The 21665-nt window shown below is 43.9% G+C and overlaps 1 protein-coding gene across 1 annotated transcript in view; it reads right to left on the minus strand.

The window, feature by feature from the left end:
• Positions 1-3084: 3084 nt before the first annotated feature.
• The window catches only part of trhr2 (thyrotropin releasing hormone receptor 2), a gene marked incomplete at both ends in the record, with an annotated part of 30267 nt that continues 11686 nt past the window's right edge, over positions 3085-21665 (minus strand). Inside the window, one exon of the mRNA XM_083654826.1 lies at positions 3085-3162. Within this exon, the coding sequence (XP_083510952.1) occupies positions 3085-3162 (78 nt within the window). The remainder of the gene's footprint in view (positions 3163-21665) is intronic.

Below are 21665 nucleotides of genomic sequence, written 5' to 3' on the forward strand. Positions count from 1 at the left end.
CAGAGGTGGATGAAAGCCACTATCAGTCTGATATGTCAGCCGAAATGATCTGTTTGATGATGGGGTCACCACTCACCAACCTCGCTTTTCAACACTTCACACCTGGCTGCCACCTCACTCTACGAATCAATCTACTCCCCACCCCATTCACTCTACCAATCAATCTACTCCCCACCCCATTCACTCTACCAATCAATCTACTCCCCACCCCATTCACTACCAATCACTCTACTCCCCACCCCATTCACTCTACCAATCAATCTACTCCCCACCCCATTCACTCTACCAATCACTCTACTCCCCACCCCGTTCACTCTACCAATCTACTCCCCACCCCGTTCACTCTACCAATCAATCTACTCCCCACCCCGTTCACTCTAAGAATCAATCTACTCCCCACCCTGTTCACTCTACCAATCAATCTACTCCCCACCCCATTCACTCTAAAGGTCCTTACACATCAAGAGCGATGCGAATATACGGCACGAAATTGCGATGCGAGTTTTGACCCACCTGTCAATCACAGCCACAGATGTGTACACGTCGGAAGCGAATTTCTGAAAAATCGACCGTGGTTCGAAAAAATAAACACCGCAATAACGCTCAGCGAAACTTCGCCGTCGGTATGCACCGTTGCATTGACTGATAGGTTCGGAAAATATTATTGACGTGCGAATTAATCACACGAAAAAAACGTGCTCGGTGTGTAAGGACCTTAAGAATCAATCTACTCCCCACCCTGTTCACTCTACCAATCAATCTACTCCCCACCCCATTCACTCTACCAATCAATCTACTCCCCACCCCGTTCACTCGTGTGTGATCACTATTGGCCCATTTCCACGGCTCGTTTTCGACTCGCTTTTTTGTAGCTTTCCACCGGTCAAAAACCCGGGTTGAGCGAGCAGGTACCAAATGGTGACGTGAAACTCTGCGCGCTACTGATTGGTCAGAGAGAACGTCGTCATCCGCGTTCATCCGGTTCAGCCTGGGTTCAGCTTACACAGACCGCCATATTTAAATAGCCAAGCTACTGAACTGAGCTTTTGTCCCCTGCTATTTCTTCAAATCATGGCAGCCCGCAAACCCACTCCATGGAGTAATGACAAGGTGCAGACCTTCTGTGTTTGGTTGCACAAGACAGGATCCAGCGAGAGCTGGATGGGGCAACACGAAACGAGAAGGTGTTCCTAGAAATCTCGGCACTGATGGCCACACACAGTTACACACAGAGATGTGCGTGTGTTTACTCTAATTTTTCACACACAGTTACACAGAAGACTTCCCAACAGTGTAGGGAAAAAGTTAAAAACTGACTACCAAGCTGCAGGGACCACAACGGCCAGAGTGGGAACAAACGGAGGCATTGGAAGTGGTTCATCCAGATGGACGACATTTACGGCCATAGACTGGCTAACCAAGGCAGCCTGGACACACCTATGATGATGTTTAAGTCCATGATGGAGGGTGGTAAGTTCGCATTGTAGTTGTTTTGTGTGTGTGTGTGTGTGTGTGTGAGTGACGGATGGTACTGTGCTTGAAAACTAGTTTTCGTTATTTGGCTGGCTATTTGCTAACCGGTCCTATCTTAAACTTGTAGTAAAATCAACATGGTGTCGACAACGTTAGTGCTGTTGTCTCCTATTGTTTATGTTCAGTTGCTGTTACCTGTTACGTGGAGAGGTGCATAAAAGAGCTGGAAATAAACAAAGAAATTAATAAATACAACGTTTGTGCCTTAAAAGCACGTGAACCTGTGAAATGAAATGCAGTAAGGTTTAGGACGGGGCATGTTTCTTGCTTTTGTGCTCGGTCCAAATGAACAGAAAAATCGTGCTGGGAAAAAGTCAAATGAATGAATTTATTCGACAACTCAAAAAAACTACAATACACCAACAGGCATGCAGTATAAAATAACTCATCAAGGATATCACAATAAAGTGATTAAACTTATTTCCATTGTGGTCCTGATGTCTTGAATTTCAAATACTATTGTCGCTATGAAACAATGTTATGAAGTGTTATGTGGTGGAAATGAGCCATAATGTCTGATCACAGGAATGCCATAAAGCGGGTACCCGGGTAGTGCAGCGGTACATTCTAAAACATACTTTTTGCAAATAACTACTATACACACAAACTACACAAACGACTTTACACACTGTGTAAAGTTTTAATGCAAACATCCCATTTTTAGAAGAGTTCATATCGTTTTTAATGAAGTGTTGGATTTTGTGTAGTGTATGCGATATGTTTTTGTTTTTTGCGTGTAGAGTTTCGACAAAGCGCCATATTTCCAGAAAGCAATACAGAAGTAAAAAGATGTTGATGCTCCACTTTGTCCCCAGACATTTAGTGGACATTACGTGGGTTTGAAAGTTTTGGTGGCAGATGATCGATGCAGGGACTTTGCCAGTGGTTAGGATTTAATGAATTGGCGGCCCAAATGTACAGGTTATAGATGATTAGATTTTGGAAACATCTCCCAACAGCTTTATGGATGTTCCTTGTCTTGAGGCTTCAATTCTGTCTCCCTTTTAAAATTTGATCTAGATGAACAGCGAGACCTGTATAATCAGACCGAAACAGCGGGTTGTCATGTAATTATGCCAACATACCATAATAATCCCTCCTGGTCTGCAGGTACGCGGGGCCCTAATGACTCCAGAGGAATATGACGGAGTGCCTTCCCACTATTCCTCCTTGGCCTTCATAGCAAGCTTAATGAAAAGGGACTTTATCTGTAGCGTTCCTCTCTCTCTCTCTCTCTCTCTCTTCCTCTCCTCGTTTTTTCTTCGCTCCTGCTCCACACTCTACCAGGCTAATTAGAGATGTGCTGTGGACAGGTTGAAGATATGTCCTGCCTAATGTTCAGGAGGGAATGGCAGATAGAAGATAGCAGTGGTGATTGTGTCCTAATTAATTCATCTTCAGTGGAAGTCCGCCCAGTGGAATAAAAAGACGAGAGAGGGAGAGTCTCTATCATTGTGGGATATGGCCTCTGAATGAGAAATACATTTGAATAAGAATCTATCAGACAAATGCAGATGGAGAGAAGTTCCATACTTGATTAGAGAGCCGGGTTCATGGCTGCTTCAGATTCATGAGGAAGACGTCCTTCCCCTCAACCTTCAGATTCACGACGAAGACGTCCTCCTCAACCTTCAGGGTCGGGAATGAAAAGTTTTGTTGGTAGAAATGCAATGCGTTTGCAACAGAAAGTTCACAAGTTCACTGTTTCAAATCCCCCGACCAGCTGGGAAATGTGGGTGGGGGGAAGTGAATGAGTAGCACAGCAGCTACAGTCGAGGTGCCTTGAAGAAAGGCAGTGAACCCCCAACTGCTCCAGCAAAGCTGCTCCATGAGGTGACTGGCTACAGACTATAGATCTGTTCTCACTGCTCAGTGACTGGCTGCAGACTATAGATCTGTTCTCTCTGCTCAGTGACTGGCTGCAGACTATAGATCTGTTCTCACTGCTCAGTGACTGGCTGCAGGCTATAGCTCTGTTCTCTCTGCTCAGTGACTGGCTGCAGACTATAGATCTGTTCTTCTCACTGCTCAGTGATTGGCTGAGGCTATAGATCTGTTCTCTCTGCTCAGTGACTGGCTGCAGACTATAGATCTGTTCTTCTCACTGCTCAGTGATTGGCTGCAGACTATAGATCTGTTCTCTCTGCTCAGTGACTGGCTGCAGACTATAGATCTGTTCTCTCTGCTCAGTGACTGGCTGCAGGCTATAGATCTGTTCTCTCTGCTCAGTGACTGGCTGCAGGCTATAGATCTGTTCTCTCTGCTCAGTAACTGGCTGCAGGCTATACAGTATATCTGTTCTCTCTACTCAGTGACTGGCTGCAGACTATAGATCTGTTCTCTCTGCTCAGTGACTGGCTGCAGACTATAGATCTGTTCTCTCTGCTCAGTGACTGGCTGCAGACTATAGATCTGTTCTCTCTGCTCAGTGACTGGCTGCAGGCTATATATCTGTTCTCTCTGCTCAGTGACTGGCTGCAGGCTATATATCTGTTCTCTCTGCTCAGTGACTGGCTGCAGGCTATATATCTGTTCTCTCTACTCAGTGACTGGCTGCAGACTATAGATCTGTTCTCTCTGCTCAGTGACTGGCTGCAGGCTATATATCTGTTCTCTCTACTCAGTGACTGGCTGCAGACTATAGATCTGTTCTCACTGCTCAGTGACTGGCTGCAGGGTATAGATCTGTTCTCTCTGCTCAGTGACTGGCTGCAGACTATAGATCTGTTCTCACTGCTCAGTGACTGGCTGCAGGCTATAGATCTGTTCTCTCTGCTCAGTGACTGGCTGCAGACTATAGATCTGTTCTCTCTGCTCAGTGATTGGCTGCAGACTATAGATCTGTTCTCACTGCTCAGTGACTGGCTGCAGGCTATAGATCGGATCTCACTGTTGGCAGTGATTTTGAAAGGCCAACTTTCGCCCGTAACTCGGTGATGACTTCTTTAGCGTTTCAACATAACGTACAACACAATACAGCTGCTGTCACCAACATATCTTTCCATTTATGTTGTCAGACGACTGCGCCACTATAAAAGAAAGTAGAAAAGAGAAAAGATCGAGGGTCCCAAAATGCTAACTGGCTAACCAAGGCTAATTTCAAATCAAATAAAAATCAATATTTTCTGCGGTTGCTTTTCTGTGTCCTGATCATTCATGTGAATATGGTGGAGATCATTTGTCATGACCTTTTCACAATTATACATCACAGCCACACTTGGATGCAGCTACAGGCCAATATTCGATGCAGCAACAGATGAACATCCTGTAATCAGCTGTTGCTATTTATTAGTGCAGTGCAATCATCTCTCCATCTGATAACATCTGATCTTCATCTGATAACATCTCATTGATCTTCATCACTTGCTCTGTGGTGCCGGTTTATTATGATTCTGCCGCCGTGGCTCAGAGACTGTCGTGAACTGGAATGAGCAAAAACCATGAAAGCTGGCCCAATAACAACCTCTCTCTCTATCTATATATCTATATACATATATATATGGCACACAGAGGAGTCCTATGTCAAAGACATCTGGGATTTCATAAACACTTTGGCAGCACTATACCTGAAGGACTCTTCCAGACATAATTTATATCATAGGAGAATTTAATAATCTTCTCTACCCCTGGTGTAGGCTACAAGACACACACACACTCACACGCGCGCGTGCGCACACACACACACACACACACACACAACGCCTAGAGAAATCTCAAACCTAATCCAGCAGCTTTATCAAAGTAAGGAGAGTAGTTCCTCATCTCCTGTCATCCTCTTTATATTGTTTTTCCTGCACTCATATTTGTGAGGACAACAACACACTTTAGATCTTCTTGTTTCCATGACGTGGATCAGAAAGATGCAGTGAAGTAGAGTTCTGCATCAGGATGCATCTGTTTCAACAACACATTCTCTAACTTCTCTGCTCTTTCATTTTCATATTCTCTGGCATAATATACACACTGCATGGCATGTCATCATGTCATCATGCCGCCCACCAGGTCTGATGAACACACAGCGTTTCTCAGTTTCTCTCATGAGACAAAGACATCAAACCAGCAGCAGAAAGGAGATGAGCGCTTGGAGAAGGTTTGTGGAAAGAGGTGTGCAGCTAGTGCAGCAGTAGATTCCCTGCCTACCAACCAACATGAGGATCACAGGTTTGAGCTCCTGTGTTACCTCCGGCGTGGACGCGTGTCTATACAGACTCTCTGTGGGTGGGAAGCCGGGGCCCCGTTCCAATACCCATACTTCCATACTATTTAGTAGGCAAAAAAAGATTTAGTATGTCCCAATACATAGTATGTCAGATGCAGTATGCCAAGAGTACCAGGATGTTGTACTACATCAGCTCCTATTTCGGAGTATGCATCGATGCATGCTGCTTCAGCCAAACTTCCCCACAATCCTTTGCTCAGCAGGAAGTTATGTCTTCTTCTAATGTTTTATGGCGGTTGGCAAACAACTTTTTGTGCATTACCGCCACCTACTGGAGTTGCGTCGCACTGACTGAGCTGCGTGTTCATGAATGAGATAATTAACTTTAAGAAAGCCTTGAAATATGTTAAAACCAAACAAGCATGGTGTGTACCAAAACATGCATATCTTGATTCCTGTTTAGATCTCTGACTTAATGTTTTTGCTTTATTTATTTTATTTTGTTTATTTGATTGTCTGTTCCAATTTTGTAAATGTTTAGTCTGAATTTTTTGTATAATGTACTATTTGTTACTGCCAGACTTTGTTTATTGAAAAAAAAAAAAAAACTCAAATGTGGCGCTGCGGACGTCGGCGGAAGTGAGCAAGAGGTCGGAGTTCAGGAAGCTCACGTGACGACAGATGTAGTGTGTCCCAATAGTATGCATTTTGCATGCATGCTGCACACTACAATCCATACTTTGTGAGGGCAGCGGCAGTACATACTACAAGAAAGAAGTACAAGTATGGGTATTGGAACGGGGCCCGGATCTCATTCTTCACTCTTCTTTCAAATGCCAACTCATTGCCATCATAAAGCAATCACACACACACACATACACACACACACACACACACACACACACACACACACAGTGCTTAGCGAACACAGCCCATAACTTAATGAATAATGATTTCAAGCTTAATTAGATGGCAAACTGTCTGTGCTAATGTCAAATGAAGGGATAGGCAGCTCCTAATGGGCTTAGATGTTTGGTGTAATGAGGTCTAGTTACGATGTTGAGTCGAGCGTCACGATCGAGCGTCAACTTGAGAGAGAGTTGTGTGTGTGTGTGTGTGTGTGTGCGTGTGCATGTGTGCAGGGTGTTGTAAGGACTTGTACAGTTCACTGCATTAATTTTCCCATCATGGTCTCCACGGTTCAAAGATCTATATCACTACGCTGTCACCTCACTCATTAGTGGTTTCTTCTTCTTCTTCTTCTAGGAAGTCAGACTTCCCATGCATGAAAATAAACCAAACTTTGCACAAAGGTCCAGTCCCATGCCAAACTTCGTCAATGCGAATTTGGCGCCAATAGTCCTGATGGTGGCGCTACAGTGACCGTCGAAAGTTTCAAACTTTGAAAATTCATAACAAATCAGGCTTACGTGCTACGGCTTTGTAACTTTCACCGAAATGTGTGCCCAAATGAGGAGAAACGTTTGTACACTGCAACCTATGGCCAATTATGAAGTCTAAAGAGCGCAAAACTGCAAAAACTGTAAAACCAATTAAACCCTACTCCTCCCACATTTTTTCTTCAAACGACATCCTGGGAAAACACACATTTGGGGAAATTAAATTCTCCCAGAACTTTGCAAAATTACTGTTTAAAGTTCAGTTTAGAGTCTAGACGGTTTATTAATGTTACTGTTACAATTGCTTTATTTCATTAGCCATGTCGAAAAAACAATTCTAAAATACATTTTAGAATTCATTGATGAATGGTCAGCTATAAGAAACAATAAAACAAGTAAGAGATTTAATCAATTTAATTATTGTAGAAGCAGAACTTTACCCCTAAGTAATAGTTTGAAATGAATTTCGGATAATAGGCTACTATAGGCCTATAATATTTTAGTTAGGTGATAAAGAAACTGAACATCTCTCTCTCTCTCTCACACACACACACACACACACACACACAGTATGTAAGTTTACAGAGCCTGCCTGGGCTGCTGCATGCGTTACTATGGTAATTAATTGGTACTCAATAGTGCACAATCTACCTTTTTCACAGCAGCCCTTTTGTGTCTAAAAGGCCAGGCAGGAAGTAACACAGATGCAACCAAAGCATTAACTAGCCCCCCCAGCACTGGAACACCTAAATGGATTGGAAGTTGGAAATCCTCATTAATGTCCGCTTGCACCTGTGTTACTTCCTGCCTTTTAGATCCAAAATGGCTGCTGGGAAAAATGTATATTTCTCTCTCTCTCTCTCTCTCTCTCTCTCTCTCAGGGGTGGAGTCACCACACCTGCAATTGACTTCCATTCAAATCACCTGCAATCCAAATCTCTCCAGACTGAGCTGAAGCACAGCAGACTTCAGCGCAAAGAAAAGAAAGATAAGATAATCACAAAAGCAATATTCTACAGTTATGAGGATCAGAATCTTCTGTCGGCAGGTAAGGACTGCCTTACACTTAAATAAACTGTTTTTGATAGACAAATGCAATTGCCATTCAACATGTTTAAAAATAATGATGGTGATGAATTGGAAGATTCAAAATCACAAAATTCAGACAAATGTAAACACTTAAAGGTTGATTTCAGGACAGAATATTGGTTAGCAAACCTGAATGATTGTGGCAGGGCTGGAGCAGGAGCAGCAACTCTCCACTTCAGAAGCACAGTCAACAGATGTCATGTAGAGATGTGAGTTTATGTGATAAATTAAATAAGTTTGTCAAACATCTAAACTCATGTGTGTGAAGTTGGTGAAACTAAAGAAACATCCTTAAGTGTTTACATTTGTCTGAATGTTAAAGGGGTAGTTCACTTTTTTTTAAGTCTATATGTGCTACTTACCAATGATGCTGTTTGGTAGTTCCTTCCCAGACAGCACAATTCATGTTCCTCACAGTAGACAAAAATGAATGCAAGGTCAATGCTCCTGTATGTACAAGCTGACTGAGGCTAACTAAAGATGTCATCCACAGTGCACACACACACACACACACACACACACACACACACACACACAGTGCATACACACACACACACACACACACACACACAGTGTGTGCACACACACACACACACACACACACAGTGTGCACACACACACACACACACACACACACACACACACACACAGTGCACACAAAGTACATTTCACTGATTTGCACTCAGCTTGTTCATAGAGGAGTGTTTTTGAATGCAAGGTCAATCAACAACACTTATGTTAAGCGACCTCCACTAAATGCATTGATGAATTAATGCCCCACTTGGGTAGCGCCACCTACTGGCAACAGAAGTTGAACCTTATGTGACGATAAACAGCATTCCATTTACATAAAATGTACATGGTCTGCTCTACACGATATACAGCAGCCTGACATCATTATTTGGTCTTCTCTAGCGCCACATAGTGGATGCAGGAAGTAACATGTAACTCCTTTGCAGTGTCCAAAACGCATGAAAATCCATAGCTGTGTCGCCCGGGCACCGTTCAGCGGCGAGGCCTCAGCTGCCTGTAGCAAACCAGACGTGCACAAAGGGGCGGTGGCCCACAACTCATTTTATAATTATTCATTGTTATCTTGTTATCTTTGCAGACGTAGCCTTAATGTCACACTTTGACAGTAAGACTTTCCAGGTAGTTCCAGGATATTCCAGCACTTTCCAGGTGGTTCAAGGACTGTGCAACCTGCCCATGACCCTCCCCAGATAATAACCCACTGCCATGCACATTGTCAGCCCAATCCGACCTGGGGTGTGGGCATGAGATGGTTTCAAGGTGGTTTCCAGGACTTTCCAGGTGTTTTCTAGGATTTTCCAGGTGGGTTAAGTACTGTGCAATCTGCCCATGACCTTGGGCAGATAATAACCCACAGTCATGCACATTTTCAGCCCATTCCGACCTGGGGTGTGGGCATGAGGGGTTTTCCAGGACTTTCCAGGCATGAATTACATTTGATGTGAGGCCCACTTTTTCGTGGGCGTCATCTTTTTCACTTTGAAATCTTTCGATTTCTCTACGATTGCTTTACGTTCATCTACTTCACGTAAAGCACTTTGAGTTGCCTCTGTGTATGAAATGTGCCATGCAAATAAACGTGGCGTGCCACAGAAATAGCCCCTCGCCCGCCCTCCCTCGCTCCCTCTGGTTGCCATGGAGAAGATTAACAAGTTACTGTAAAGACCTGAGACATTGATTTCTTCTCTGGCTCTGTCTTTTGCCCCCCCCCCCCGAGCCAACATTATGTATAATCAGTAGCCTCCAGAGAGAAGGAGACATGTTCTCCTGTGTTGTCTGTTGCCAACTTCCCCCCCCTCCTCCCCGCCATGCCAGCAGAAGCTCACTGAAACCGAACTGCTTTGAAATGTCAAAGCCATCACCCACACGACATGTTTCATGTTCCTTCTCTGTACACAAGGGGAGGCATGTGTCATCATCACATGAAGGTTTTCCTACAACAACTACGCTGTATGAAATGCTCCTGGTTTCATGAGGTTTCTCCCCTAATGCAGTGCTAACTCCAACACCCCATTTACACCTGGTTTTTAAATTTGACCCGTATCCCGATAAGGAAAAACGCATGTTAATACAAGGTGTAAAGGCATCGTGATCAGAATGCACAGTATCACACATGCATCAGTATGTGTGATACTGTGTTATGCTATGTTGTGTTATGTGGATATTTCATGCCTCAGTGCGAGCAACTGTAACTTGTCCCAATTTCCCCCCGGGGATCATTAAAGTCTTTCTGATTCTGATTCTGATCAGAATGTGATCAGATCTTCCTGACCACATCTGGAGGTAGTCTGGCTCACATTGTACACAGATCTCTTTTTCACCCCATTTACACATTGTTTTTAAATGCAACCATTATCCAGATAACTATAATTTCTTTCAACATTTTATACAAACAATCTTGACCATAATGTCCATAATGTGTGTTTCATAACCTCTACTTTGCTGACAGTCTATGTTCATCATTACCCCCCATTCATCTCAAACACCATCTCATGGTGCAGTCTGTCCTCGTGGGTTCTACGCTCAGTCAGGTTTTTGGGCTCTAGCATTACAGTGGATGATGGATCCCTCTTATAGTGATCACTTTGGGACGGGTCAAATTGATCACTATAATTATGCGGATGATCATTATAACCGATTTTTTACTTTTTCTTTCTTTCTCGTGCAGATTACCATCTAATTTATATTTCTATATGTATTAGGCTACATGAATACAGCACATATAAAGTAATGAAATGGACAGCTTAGCTATTTACTGAATTTTGACTTTCAAAATGCATACAGTAAGTTAACCGATTCAAACACAGCGGTCTCATCTCACAGCTGCCACGATCTCTCCATATACAGTACAGACAGACATACATCAAGTGCCACTTTATTTTATTATCATTTATTCTATTTTATTACTTACTACCTCTGTTTGGCCTATGTACTGTGTGCCTTATGTACAGACATAAGTATCATTGTTGTGACTATGCACCTACTGTGCCTAGTCTTGTAAAGGACTGTACCTAGTCTTGTAAAGGACTGTACCTAGTCTTGTAAAGGACTGTACCTAGTCTTGTAAAGGACTGTACCTAGTCTTGTACTGTACCTAGTCTTGTAAGGGACTGTACCTAGTCTTGTAAAGGACTGTACCTAGTCTTGTAAAGGACTGTACCTAGTCTTGTAAAGGACTGTACCTAGTCTTGTACTGTACCTAGTCTTGTAAAGGACTGTACCTAGTCTTGTAAAGGACTGTACCTAGTCTTGTACTGTACCTAGTCTTGTAAAGGAGCCCCCCAGCATAAGAAGTTCACACGTGCACTTGTACAACAGAGTGACAATGAATATCTTGAATCTTGAATCAAGTATTGCAGCTGCATCTTTGTTGGCTCATTTTTGACGGTTTTTAAGTTCAAAATAATATGATTACTGTAGTTTTTTAAACGTTTTTGTGAGGAGACCCAAAACTGTAAGCAGACTCCTGATCACTATAACAGATTATTCAAACAGCTCTAGGAATGATTCTGTACCAAGCTCTTTGATCCATTATGTAAGCAGTTGATCACTATAAGCGGATTACACTGTTTTAATTAGGCTACTTTCTGTCATGTTCTAATTATTTGTGGGTGTTCTACTGGAGAAACATCAGTTTGTCCAAAGATTGCCAAACTCGTTTTATTCCCTAATCTTTGAAGGGTGATTTTGGAGCCCATCGCCATCATGAAAGTGTTTTCTTCTAATCTATTTTTCCTGCTTCAGAGATGTCTGTATACAAAAGCTTCTGTAAGTACGTGTGCAGAGTGGAGAGAGTAGAACCTCAGCAGGATCTGAGCTTCTCTGCAGTCTGCAGGCCAAACACACATCACCTGGATCATTTTAATGGGGAGCATCTTCTCTTCCTGCCTTTTTCGCCCCTCAGACAGGTTTACATTTGGAGAAAGAGAAGGAATTCTTCACACAGTCTGTTGCCAACGGTTACACATGTGCTGGACCTGTATTCGTATGGCAGCAGCCTCTGGGAGTCATTATGCGTTGACGATGGAGCTCCATGGCCGTGTGTAAACACCAAGGAATATGAAGTCATTTGACACAACAAGGAGCACCTGAGGGTGAACACACTGTTCCCTCGTGATGTCCTCATATCAGATGATACCTCCAGTGCTAAACAAATTCAAGAACAGCAGGATGAAGTCTAAATCCTTTCATGGCCCCTGCAGCCAGCAGAAGTAAACGGCACTAGTTGGGTTTCCACTCAAATGTTTTTGCAAATTTCAAGTATTTCCATCCACTACTGTTATGTGTTATGTCACGTTATGTGAATATTATGAGTTGTTAATGAGGGCACAACCGCTTGTGCTGTACGCCTCTGCTCATTAACACGATACGTGCTGTTGCCTTGCGGACAGCGACTGAGCTTTATGAAAAACATCTCTTCATTTCAAGCGTCTTGGTTCTAAACGACACCCCAGAATAGATTACCAGGCACCACTCTTCAATCAGGCAGACATAATCCACCAGGCAGTTACTGTAAGTGAATAAAATGTCAATTAAGTTAATTGTCAATTAAATGTTAATCCGTTAATTGTCAATTAAATGTTAATCCTGGGGTCTTCCCTACAAAGAACAAGTTAATTTACATTTTGGTCAAGTGAGAGTACTGTGAAAATGGTAGGCAAATGCTGCATCGTTTCATGGGGTTTGTATATGCACAGGTGTTGAAGTATATGTGCTAGTTGACCGTTGGCTGTATGTTCATGTGCAACTTTTTGGCCTTGGCACCGGCGACGCAACAGTCGGTCTTCGTTGTCGTTAGTTCTTTGCCGTTAGCTCGTGTGTCTGGAGCTTAACAGCTACACACAGTTCAGGATGCAGGGTGACATCACAACATCACGACAAGCACTGACGCTGTTCAGAAGGAAAAGGAAGGCTCTGCTCCTTATTAGATGCTTCATAACGTTGTCGGCTGTTTCTGGCATGAATGTCTACCACCTCCTGTATAAACAAGTCAAATCAACCTGTCTGTTCAAGGCCGCCCACTTTAGATCGATTGCTTCATTTCCTCAGCTGAGGAGGCAACACATCACTACTGCCACATGTGCTGCACCGTCATGGCAGATTTGGCCCGGTGGTTATTATGGAATTCAATATTTCTCTGATCCCTGTTGGACCATCTCCAAACACCCTCCTGATCCAGAGTTCTGCTTCCATGAAGGCAGCCAAGCGACACAGTAGCAGCCTTCTGTCATCTGCAAAGCCCTGCATGTCCAGTCTCTCACACATCAGTGACATGGAGCCTGCAGCTCATTTGTCTCTGAGCCATTTTGATTCATTAAAATAAAATAAAAGATCACAGAGAAATAAAAAGATGACAAAGGGAAAAAGATCAAATTCATGTAAAAGAACACGCAAAAATGCATTACATTAAAAGAATCAAATCAAGTAAAATAGAAAAATATATATTTTTACCCCATAAAAGGAATTTTTCTTTTAAAATCGGCGTAGGTGTATCATATTCTAGCTATGCGTGTGTGTCTTTAGGATGATTGAATGTATGATTCATGACCGATGTTGACAGACAATTCCCCGCAACGTTGATCACATTCCCAGGTTTGATCTGGCTAGTTAATCGGCTAGCTATGCCGCTAGCTACCAACTCGACCAGCCTGTCCCTACCCGCGCTATGAGCTCCATGGTCGGCCTCTTGAGACCCAGGACAGACCCCTCACCCCACCCACCCTCCAGCCTGCTTCTACCCAGACTTAGAGGCCCTTTCTCCAGGGGAGACCACCTCCGGGAGCCACCCACCTTCCATGAATCTGCCCAAGTGCATACCCACTATTAAGCACCCCTCCCCAGGCTCCACACAGACCCCCGCCCCACCAGGCCTTGTGCCCCTGGTATTCCAATCTAAACGTTGTGGTCCTGGTACTACTACCATCCTCCAGGCCCCTTGGCTAAATGTATGTAGCCACAGGCTCTGCATTAACACAGCATGTCTGCCACAGGCTATACATTAACACAGCCAACATGATCGACAAGCAAAAACCCCAGATGTATTAAAAGAGAGCTGCTTAATTGGCGTAGAGAATAATTTTCTGTGGAAGTATAATGCATTTTACATTTTCTATCTTAGAATTTTGAATAAATCATTACAATTACCCTTGAGAAGATACCCTTCTGCTGGCTGCTGGCGTTTGGTCTACTTCAATGGTCACGGGGAAGGATTGTGAAGCAAATCTGCTACAGAACACTGCAATCAGAAATATTGATGAACTGCGGACCAGTACAGTTCATAGTAATGCTAAACGCAGAGGCCTGGAGTACTCATCTACGATTTGATAGCAAAGAAGTACTCCTCTCTCTCCCGCTCTCTCTCTTTCCATGAACCAAAAACGAGTATTGTAGTTTATCGTCCTTGCTTTGTAGTTTTACTGGTGCTGGTATGTTTTCTTTCCTATTTTCTACTTCTTACAAGTGAGTCTCATGTAGTTGAGGTCCCTTTGTCTGCGTGTAGGTTTCTGCCGTTAGCTTGCTAGCTAGTTAGCGTTGTTGTTTTCACTGAGGCGGCAGGGCACTGTTTACAGCGACAGACGGGGAGGAGGGAGCGGAAGCCGCTCTGATTGACATGGTTGGAGCCAATGACAGAGTTTGTAATAAGCCGGGAGTGGACATCCGGCAGCCACTGAAACAGTCGCTCCAATGGGGAGCAGAGTAGAGCAGGGGAGGGTTTATCCCTGTTGCCTGTTTCCGTGCAGCCAGACTCCTCTCACAGTAGGGAGGCTGGCCAGCGAGACTACAATGGCCACGGCACGCCAAACTATAACACAAAACACACTAAATAAACTATAAGCTAAAGACCCAAGCAAACTGGTCCTGTAGCCTTGGACAATAATGGACGGGGCTGTACGTAGCAAAGAGAGGTACTTAACTGGGAGGAGGGTGAAGCGAACTTCACTCCTCCACTATTCCCACAGGGCGTCCTCTCTCTTTTCCTCGATCCAGTCCGCTGTGCTGTCTCACGCACCGCCTCGTCACCAGCTCCCGTCTCACTGGTAGTCCTGGCTGTCTCCGTCCCTCTGTGCCTTCCAAGCCCAGTCTGTCACTTGCTCGTGCCGGTTTTCTCTTTCTTCTCTCCGCTCTCCACCTGTATATATGACAGCTTGTGCCCAGGAACAAACCCACAGCTCACCCCAGGTGAGCTAATCACCCCAGGTGGAAGCATTCACACTAATCAACAGGTGAGAGAGAGATTGGATGGGTGCATTCATACAGTGAAGGAGAGATGACCCACAACCACACACAGTCACCCTGTGACATGCATGCGTGTGTGTGTGTGTGTGTGTGTGTGTGTGTGTGTGTGTGTGTGTGTGTGTGTGTGTGTGTGTGCGTGCGTGTGTGTTTCCATTTTGAACCAGCTAGTAGCCTTATATTATTATTATATTATTAGCCTTATATATATTGTTATTTGTTATTCGCAGTGGAAGTGGTCCCTGGGAAATTTGGTTTGGTACGTACTGTAGTGGTACTTGCTCTGAAAAGTTTGGGAACCGCTGCTCTACTGGATCATTTGTCCACCACTGCAGCAGTACATTTCTAAGAGGAAAGACAGTCTTGAGTTATTCGGGTCTAATTAACCAAGGTTCTGTTGAAGGTCAGGGAATGTACCTGACTGGAGGGAGGGGATGACAGGAAATAAATATTCTGACCACAAATATGTTCTTGTGGCAGAGAAACATTTAAGTCCTCTCGTGTGTGTGTGTGTGTGTGTGTGTCACTGATGACATCATCAGAGATGTCACAATGTCACAATGCCTATGTATGACATCATCAGTGATGTATGACTTCATTGATGACATCACTGATGACATAGGTCATAGGTATTTATTTATTTATTTATTTATTTTTAGCACAAATACTCGTTGCTATTTTATTGCAAGAGACCCGCCAGTTTCAAATGTGGCTCACCGGAGACTTAGGGCGATGTATGATGTGTGTGTGTGTGTGTGTGTGTGTGTGTGTGTGTGTGTGTGTGTGTGTGTGTGTGTGTGTGTGTGTGTGTGTGTGTGTGTGTGTGTAGTATCTCGAAGGTGTTTGCGAATGGAGGAGGAGTAGCAGATGTAGAAAATGCAGCCAACAGCAAGTGCAGGTCTCAAAATATAGATTTATTGAGATGAAAAAACAGCACTCAGAGGACGGGATCGAGAAAGAGCTTTCTAACTTTTCAATTCCTATGCTTCAGGTTATATACTCTCTGTTCAGCTTCAGGTTATATACTCTCTGTTCAGACTAAACCTGCTTCAGGTTATATACTCTCTGTTCAGCTTCAGGTTATATACTCTCTGTTCAGACTAAACCTGCTTCAGGTTATATACTCTCTGTTCAGCTTCAGGTTATATACTCTCTGTTCAGACTAAACCTGCTTCAGGTTATATACTCTCTGTTTAGACTAAACCTGCTTCAGGTTATATACTCTGTTCAGACTAAACCTATGCTTCAGGTTATATACTCTCTGTTCAGCTTCAGGTTATATACTCTCTGTTTAGACTAAACCACAACCTACTCCTGCTCCTCTCAACCAATCATCTGTCTCCTTTCTAGGTGAAAAACAGTTCATGAATGTGTGTGTTTTGGGCAAATATAGTTTAATGTGTCACCTGTCGTTCAAACTTGAATATTAACCATGATAGCCCTCTATTTCCTCAGAAGTGCAGGTTTCAAAAGCTTATCTCTCTCCTCCTCTGTTTAAGAGACAATGCTCCCTCTGTCATCTGTGTTTGATCTAGGTCTTATCCAGATGTCTAACCTTTATGACCTCTCTCCTGTCATATACATTCCTTAGCCTGTGCAGAGACAGGCTGGATGACTGTCTCAACCTAGCTACTAACTAACTACCCACTTTGCTCTTAGACTGTTTTCAAATATCTTTTCAGATACTGTGTGTGTGTGTGTGTGTGTGTGTGTGTGTGTGTGTGTGTGTGTGTGTGTGTGTGTGTGCGCACGGCTGATCCCACATCCTTCAACATGTAGCAGCCATCTGGCTGATCGAGCTAATGTGACTATCAATGAGACCCCACAGGCCTACGATAATGACTTTACATTTATGAAATGCTGAATGGTATACGTGTGTCCTCTGCAATGTGGAAGCGCATAGGATGTCCTCTGCTGCTTGGAGGCGTACGTGCGTGTGCTTTGACAAAAACACAAATGCATTGTGTCATATGTAAATTGTACTGCATTTATATAGCGCTTTTCAAGTACCGACCACTCCAAGCGCTTTGCAACACATGCCTACATTCACCCATTCACACACACACACACACACACACACACACACACACACACACACACACACACACACACACACACACACACACAGGGTGCTGGTGCAGACAGACAGAAGACAGGCAGCGCTCCTCTGCTGCTGGTGATGAAGAATGACAGTGAAGAAGATGTCATGTCACAGAGGAGTTTGATGGGAAGCTGAGGACTGAAGAGCATGTGGCCATGTGTCTAACTGACATGAGACAGGAGAGCTCATTTAGACGTGCTAATTAAAAGCAAAGTGAATCTGAGCGGCTGTGACAGACAGATGGGTCACCTTAACATCAATGTGACAGATGGGTCACGTTAACATCAATGTGTGAAAATGGAATGTGCGATGGAATATGAATCATCTTTTTTCTAAACACCTTTTTTGAGTCTTCTATGGCCGTGGAATTTGCTCCCATGTATAATTGGCTTGCAGGTGACTCACACAGGCATGCCGGTGACGCCAACAGCCTAAAGTTAAAGTGGTGCCTTTCCACTGTGGCAGCTTCCTATTAGCAGGCTGACTTCAAGCTAAATAGCTACAGCTTGAGATTCACAGGTGTTGCATGTTGGAAGGTAGCAATGACAGCCGGGGCAAACGCTAACGCAGTTTACCCCGCGTGTGCACCGGTGAACGATAGGGCCTGAAGTCCAAAGAAACAAATGTAAATTGAGATTGTATTTTGAAATTTGGTGACGATAGATCACCGACTGCTGTGACCATGATTTATTGACCACTGCATAGCTGAGGAGCCTACAGCCTACAGCTGAGGAGCCTACAGGAGGCCACTTGAGTCAAAGTCAAATTCTTTCCCATGAAGGGCCAAAACTCAATCTGGGTGGAGGTCGAGGGCCAAAAATAAACGTTGTGGATTTACATTAAAATGTATTGTGTTTTATAGAAAATTAACATTCTAAATCTAAAATTACATTTCAATATAATAATCTACTTTTTATCTGTTTGGTAATTGTAATAATTTGCAATTGGTTATATATATTAAAAAAAACATCTGCATTTGTGGCGAGCTTAAACATTTAATCAGTAAACACCCAGTTAAAAACAGTTGTATTTTCCTAGCCTAGGTAAACCCAGCCACCACGTGACCTGCTCTCTCAGTTCCCAGTCACTAGCACATAGTGACTGAGAACAGGTCTGAGAGCAGGTCACGTGGGGGATGGGTTTACCCAGGCTAGTATTTTCCACCTTTGTAATCAAGAGAGAAATTTGACTTAATTCACAACTTGAAAAATCCTCAAGGTACTTTGAAAATCAGCTTTATTGTCCATCTTTTGTAAACAATTTGCCATGACAATTTGACTAAAACATGCAATATCCTGGTTGCTAATGTGGTTCCTCCTCTGGTCGTTAAGGGCACCTGTTCGGAGGGAGGGGAACTGGTTGGAATAGCGTGAACCTCCCACGTGCTATGTCCTACCGGTGAAGCTTCCCCTGTCAGGTGAAAAGAAGCGGTTGGCTAACTGCCCATGTCTCGGAGGAAGCATGGGCTCTCCCCAGATCGGCAGAGGGTGGAGTAGCAACTAGGATAAATAAATTAAGTTAGCACTTAATTGCTAACTCAGGTGTTAGGATCAGAAGTCTTCTCAGGTATTAGGATCAGAAGTCTTCTCAGGTGTTAGGATCAGAAGTCTGGGATCAGTGGAAACTCTCTGCGATGCGTGCTTCCTCCTTTTCGGGCCGTGCCCTATTTCATCTTTGTGAAGCTGACAGCAGAGTGGAAATATTCCGAAAAGTGGCACAAAACCTTCTGTTGCTCAGCTGCGACTTGAGAGACCTTCCCAGCGGGGTTGAGTGACAGGTGGGCTACAGGGTGAGTAACACCCCCTGCTGGAGAATACCTAATGGAACCAACAGTGAGGAGCAGCATGCTTTGTCAGCCAATTTACAATACTGTACTGTGAGGCTGGTGGAGCACAGGGGTGCACCCTGGAGAGGTTGGCCCATAGCCACCTCCCCATCCCCCAACACACACACACACACACAGACACACACACCTACACACACACACCTCCAGCCGTGCTTCCTGTCTCACCTCTACCATCCTCTCCTCATCGCCTCTTCTCCATAGAACATCGAGTGATGAGATGAAAGTGGAGAGACGCTGTGTTCCGTTTCATCTCGTCCTCTCTTTCTCTCGCTCTCATGTGGCTGTGTTGTGTTCTCTTTTTACACTTGATGGTTGGAAGCAGGGGGATATTTGATATATTTGATATTTATTTGAAATACTTAAAATGAGAGACTGCCTCAACTTTCTTTCCTTTGACAGCTACCTCTGGTCAGGCAGGAAAGGACGAGGGAAGAAGGCATCATGACCTGAGAGACACGGTTTGGCAAAAGTTTTTATTGAGTTTTGGCAAAATACTGAAAGAAAGCCACTCTGCACAGTGCGCGCTGCACTGCATGTGCATACTATGAAACCAAAAGCACTCACACATGTCCATTATAACAACCTCATAGCGATACATCATAGCGATACAGATAAAACCACTTTGAAAAATTTGAAAGTTTGAAACTCTGTGACTACAACACATTGATAAGAACAACGCAACAAGCCAGCAGCTCTCCAGGGCAACACGCACGCACGCACGCACGCACACACACACACACACACACACACACTCTCACACACACGCACACACACACACGTACGTATATAAAAGTGACATAAAGAGAAGAACAAATTCAACTGTCAATGCCAAATACACATTTACATCAGGACAATGTGCATTTTTTAGCTCGCTATTGTTTTGCTTTGACAGGCCAGTAGAGAGCGCTATCACAAACTGACTTGTTTTGACATTTTTCAAACGTGCATACCAGGAAATCTTGGAAGAAGAAAAACAGGCTCACCTGGTAGAGCGCGTATCACAAACGCTTAAAGAGCATGGTGCAGGTTGGAGACCACATTGCATTCATATGTGGAACATAGCAATGGGATTTTGGGGGGGGGGGGGGGATCACACATAGCTGCATTTAGCTGCACTTAAGACTAGTTTTTGTAACCAGTAGGGGGCACTGTTCCATTTCATGGAACTCCCTGCAGTGATGTCACAGGGATGCATACTAGTCACCTTTAGGTGACAGTCACATTTTTCAGCCCAAAATAAGAGGATTTCTGAGTGGTTTTATGTCTGCCCTGGTGTCTGTCACCTTTTTTCACTCTCCATGACTTTGCATCCCTGTGTCAGCCCCAGCAGAACATTCTCCTCTTGTGATGTCACTCCTGTTGTTATGTCACACGCCCATTTATAGAATGCCACCTCCATATTTATACCGTGGAAGCCTGTGGTTTTTGTTTTGTTTTTGTCTTTTTGGGGTATTTTCATTGTAATCATAAGCCCAAAATGGAAATTCAGATTTTTTTTAACATGCTCGTCCTTTGCGCGGCCGCCCCGGGTTCGAATCTGAACCGTGGTCCTTAGTCTCTTACAACAGACGAGTTGGCTTCCGCAATTTTCAAATGCTTCCGCCATACCGTCTGTACTTCGTGAGGGAGAATCATGCACCAACCGGAATGGGAAGCAGAAAGGCGGGTCTTCCGCTCATTAGTCCAATCAGAATTTTTTAAAGGCGGGTCTTCCGCTCATTAGTCCAATCAGAATTTTTTTAAGGCGGGTCTTCCGCTCATTAGTCCAATCAGAATTTTTTTTCGTGGACACACGTGTCGTGATTGGTCGGATTTTGTCGAACTTCCTTCCAGTCTGAAGGTTTTTTTCCCAACTTCCTTGTGCATGTTCTTGGGGTGTAACGTATAGCTGCATTCGCCGGAGTGTTTTAAGAGACTACGTGGTCCTTTGCCATATGTCATCCCTCTCTCTCTCTCCCCACCTTTCCTGTCTGCCTATACTGTCCTGTCTGTCTACTGTCCTGTCTGCCTATACTGTCCTGTCTGTCTACTGTCCTGTCTGCCTATACTGTCCTGTCAAATAAAGGCAAAAGTGACCACAAAAGAGACCAGGCAAGCCTAGTTAAGCCAGACCCAGACTACTGCCACACATTGTTAATCTTTTTCAATAAAATCACCAGCAATTATTATAAGTCATCCCCAAAAACTTTCACTTCTGTGTGAATATCTCCAACTGGCGAATCACCATGCAAATGTGAAGAGTGCTGAATAATATGACAATTGGCCATGCAA

Source organism: Poromitra crassiceps (assembly GCF_964638095.1).
Source record: "Poromitra crassiceps genome assembly, chromosome: 18".
NCBI classification, from domain to species: domain Eukaryota; kingdom Metazoa; phylum Chordata; class Actinopteri; order Beryciformes; family Melamphaidae; genus Poromitra; species Poromitra crassiceps.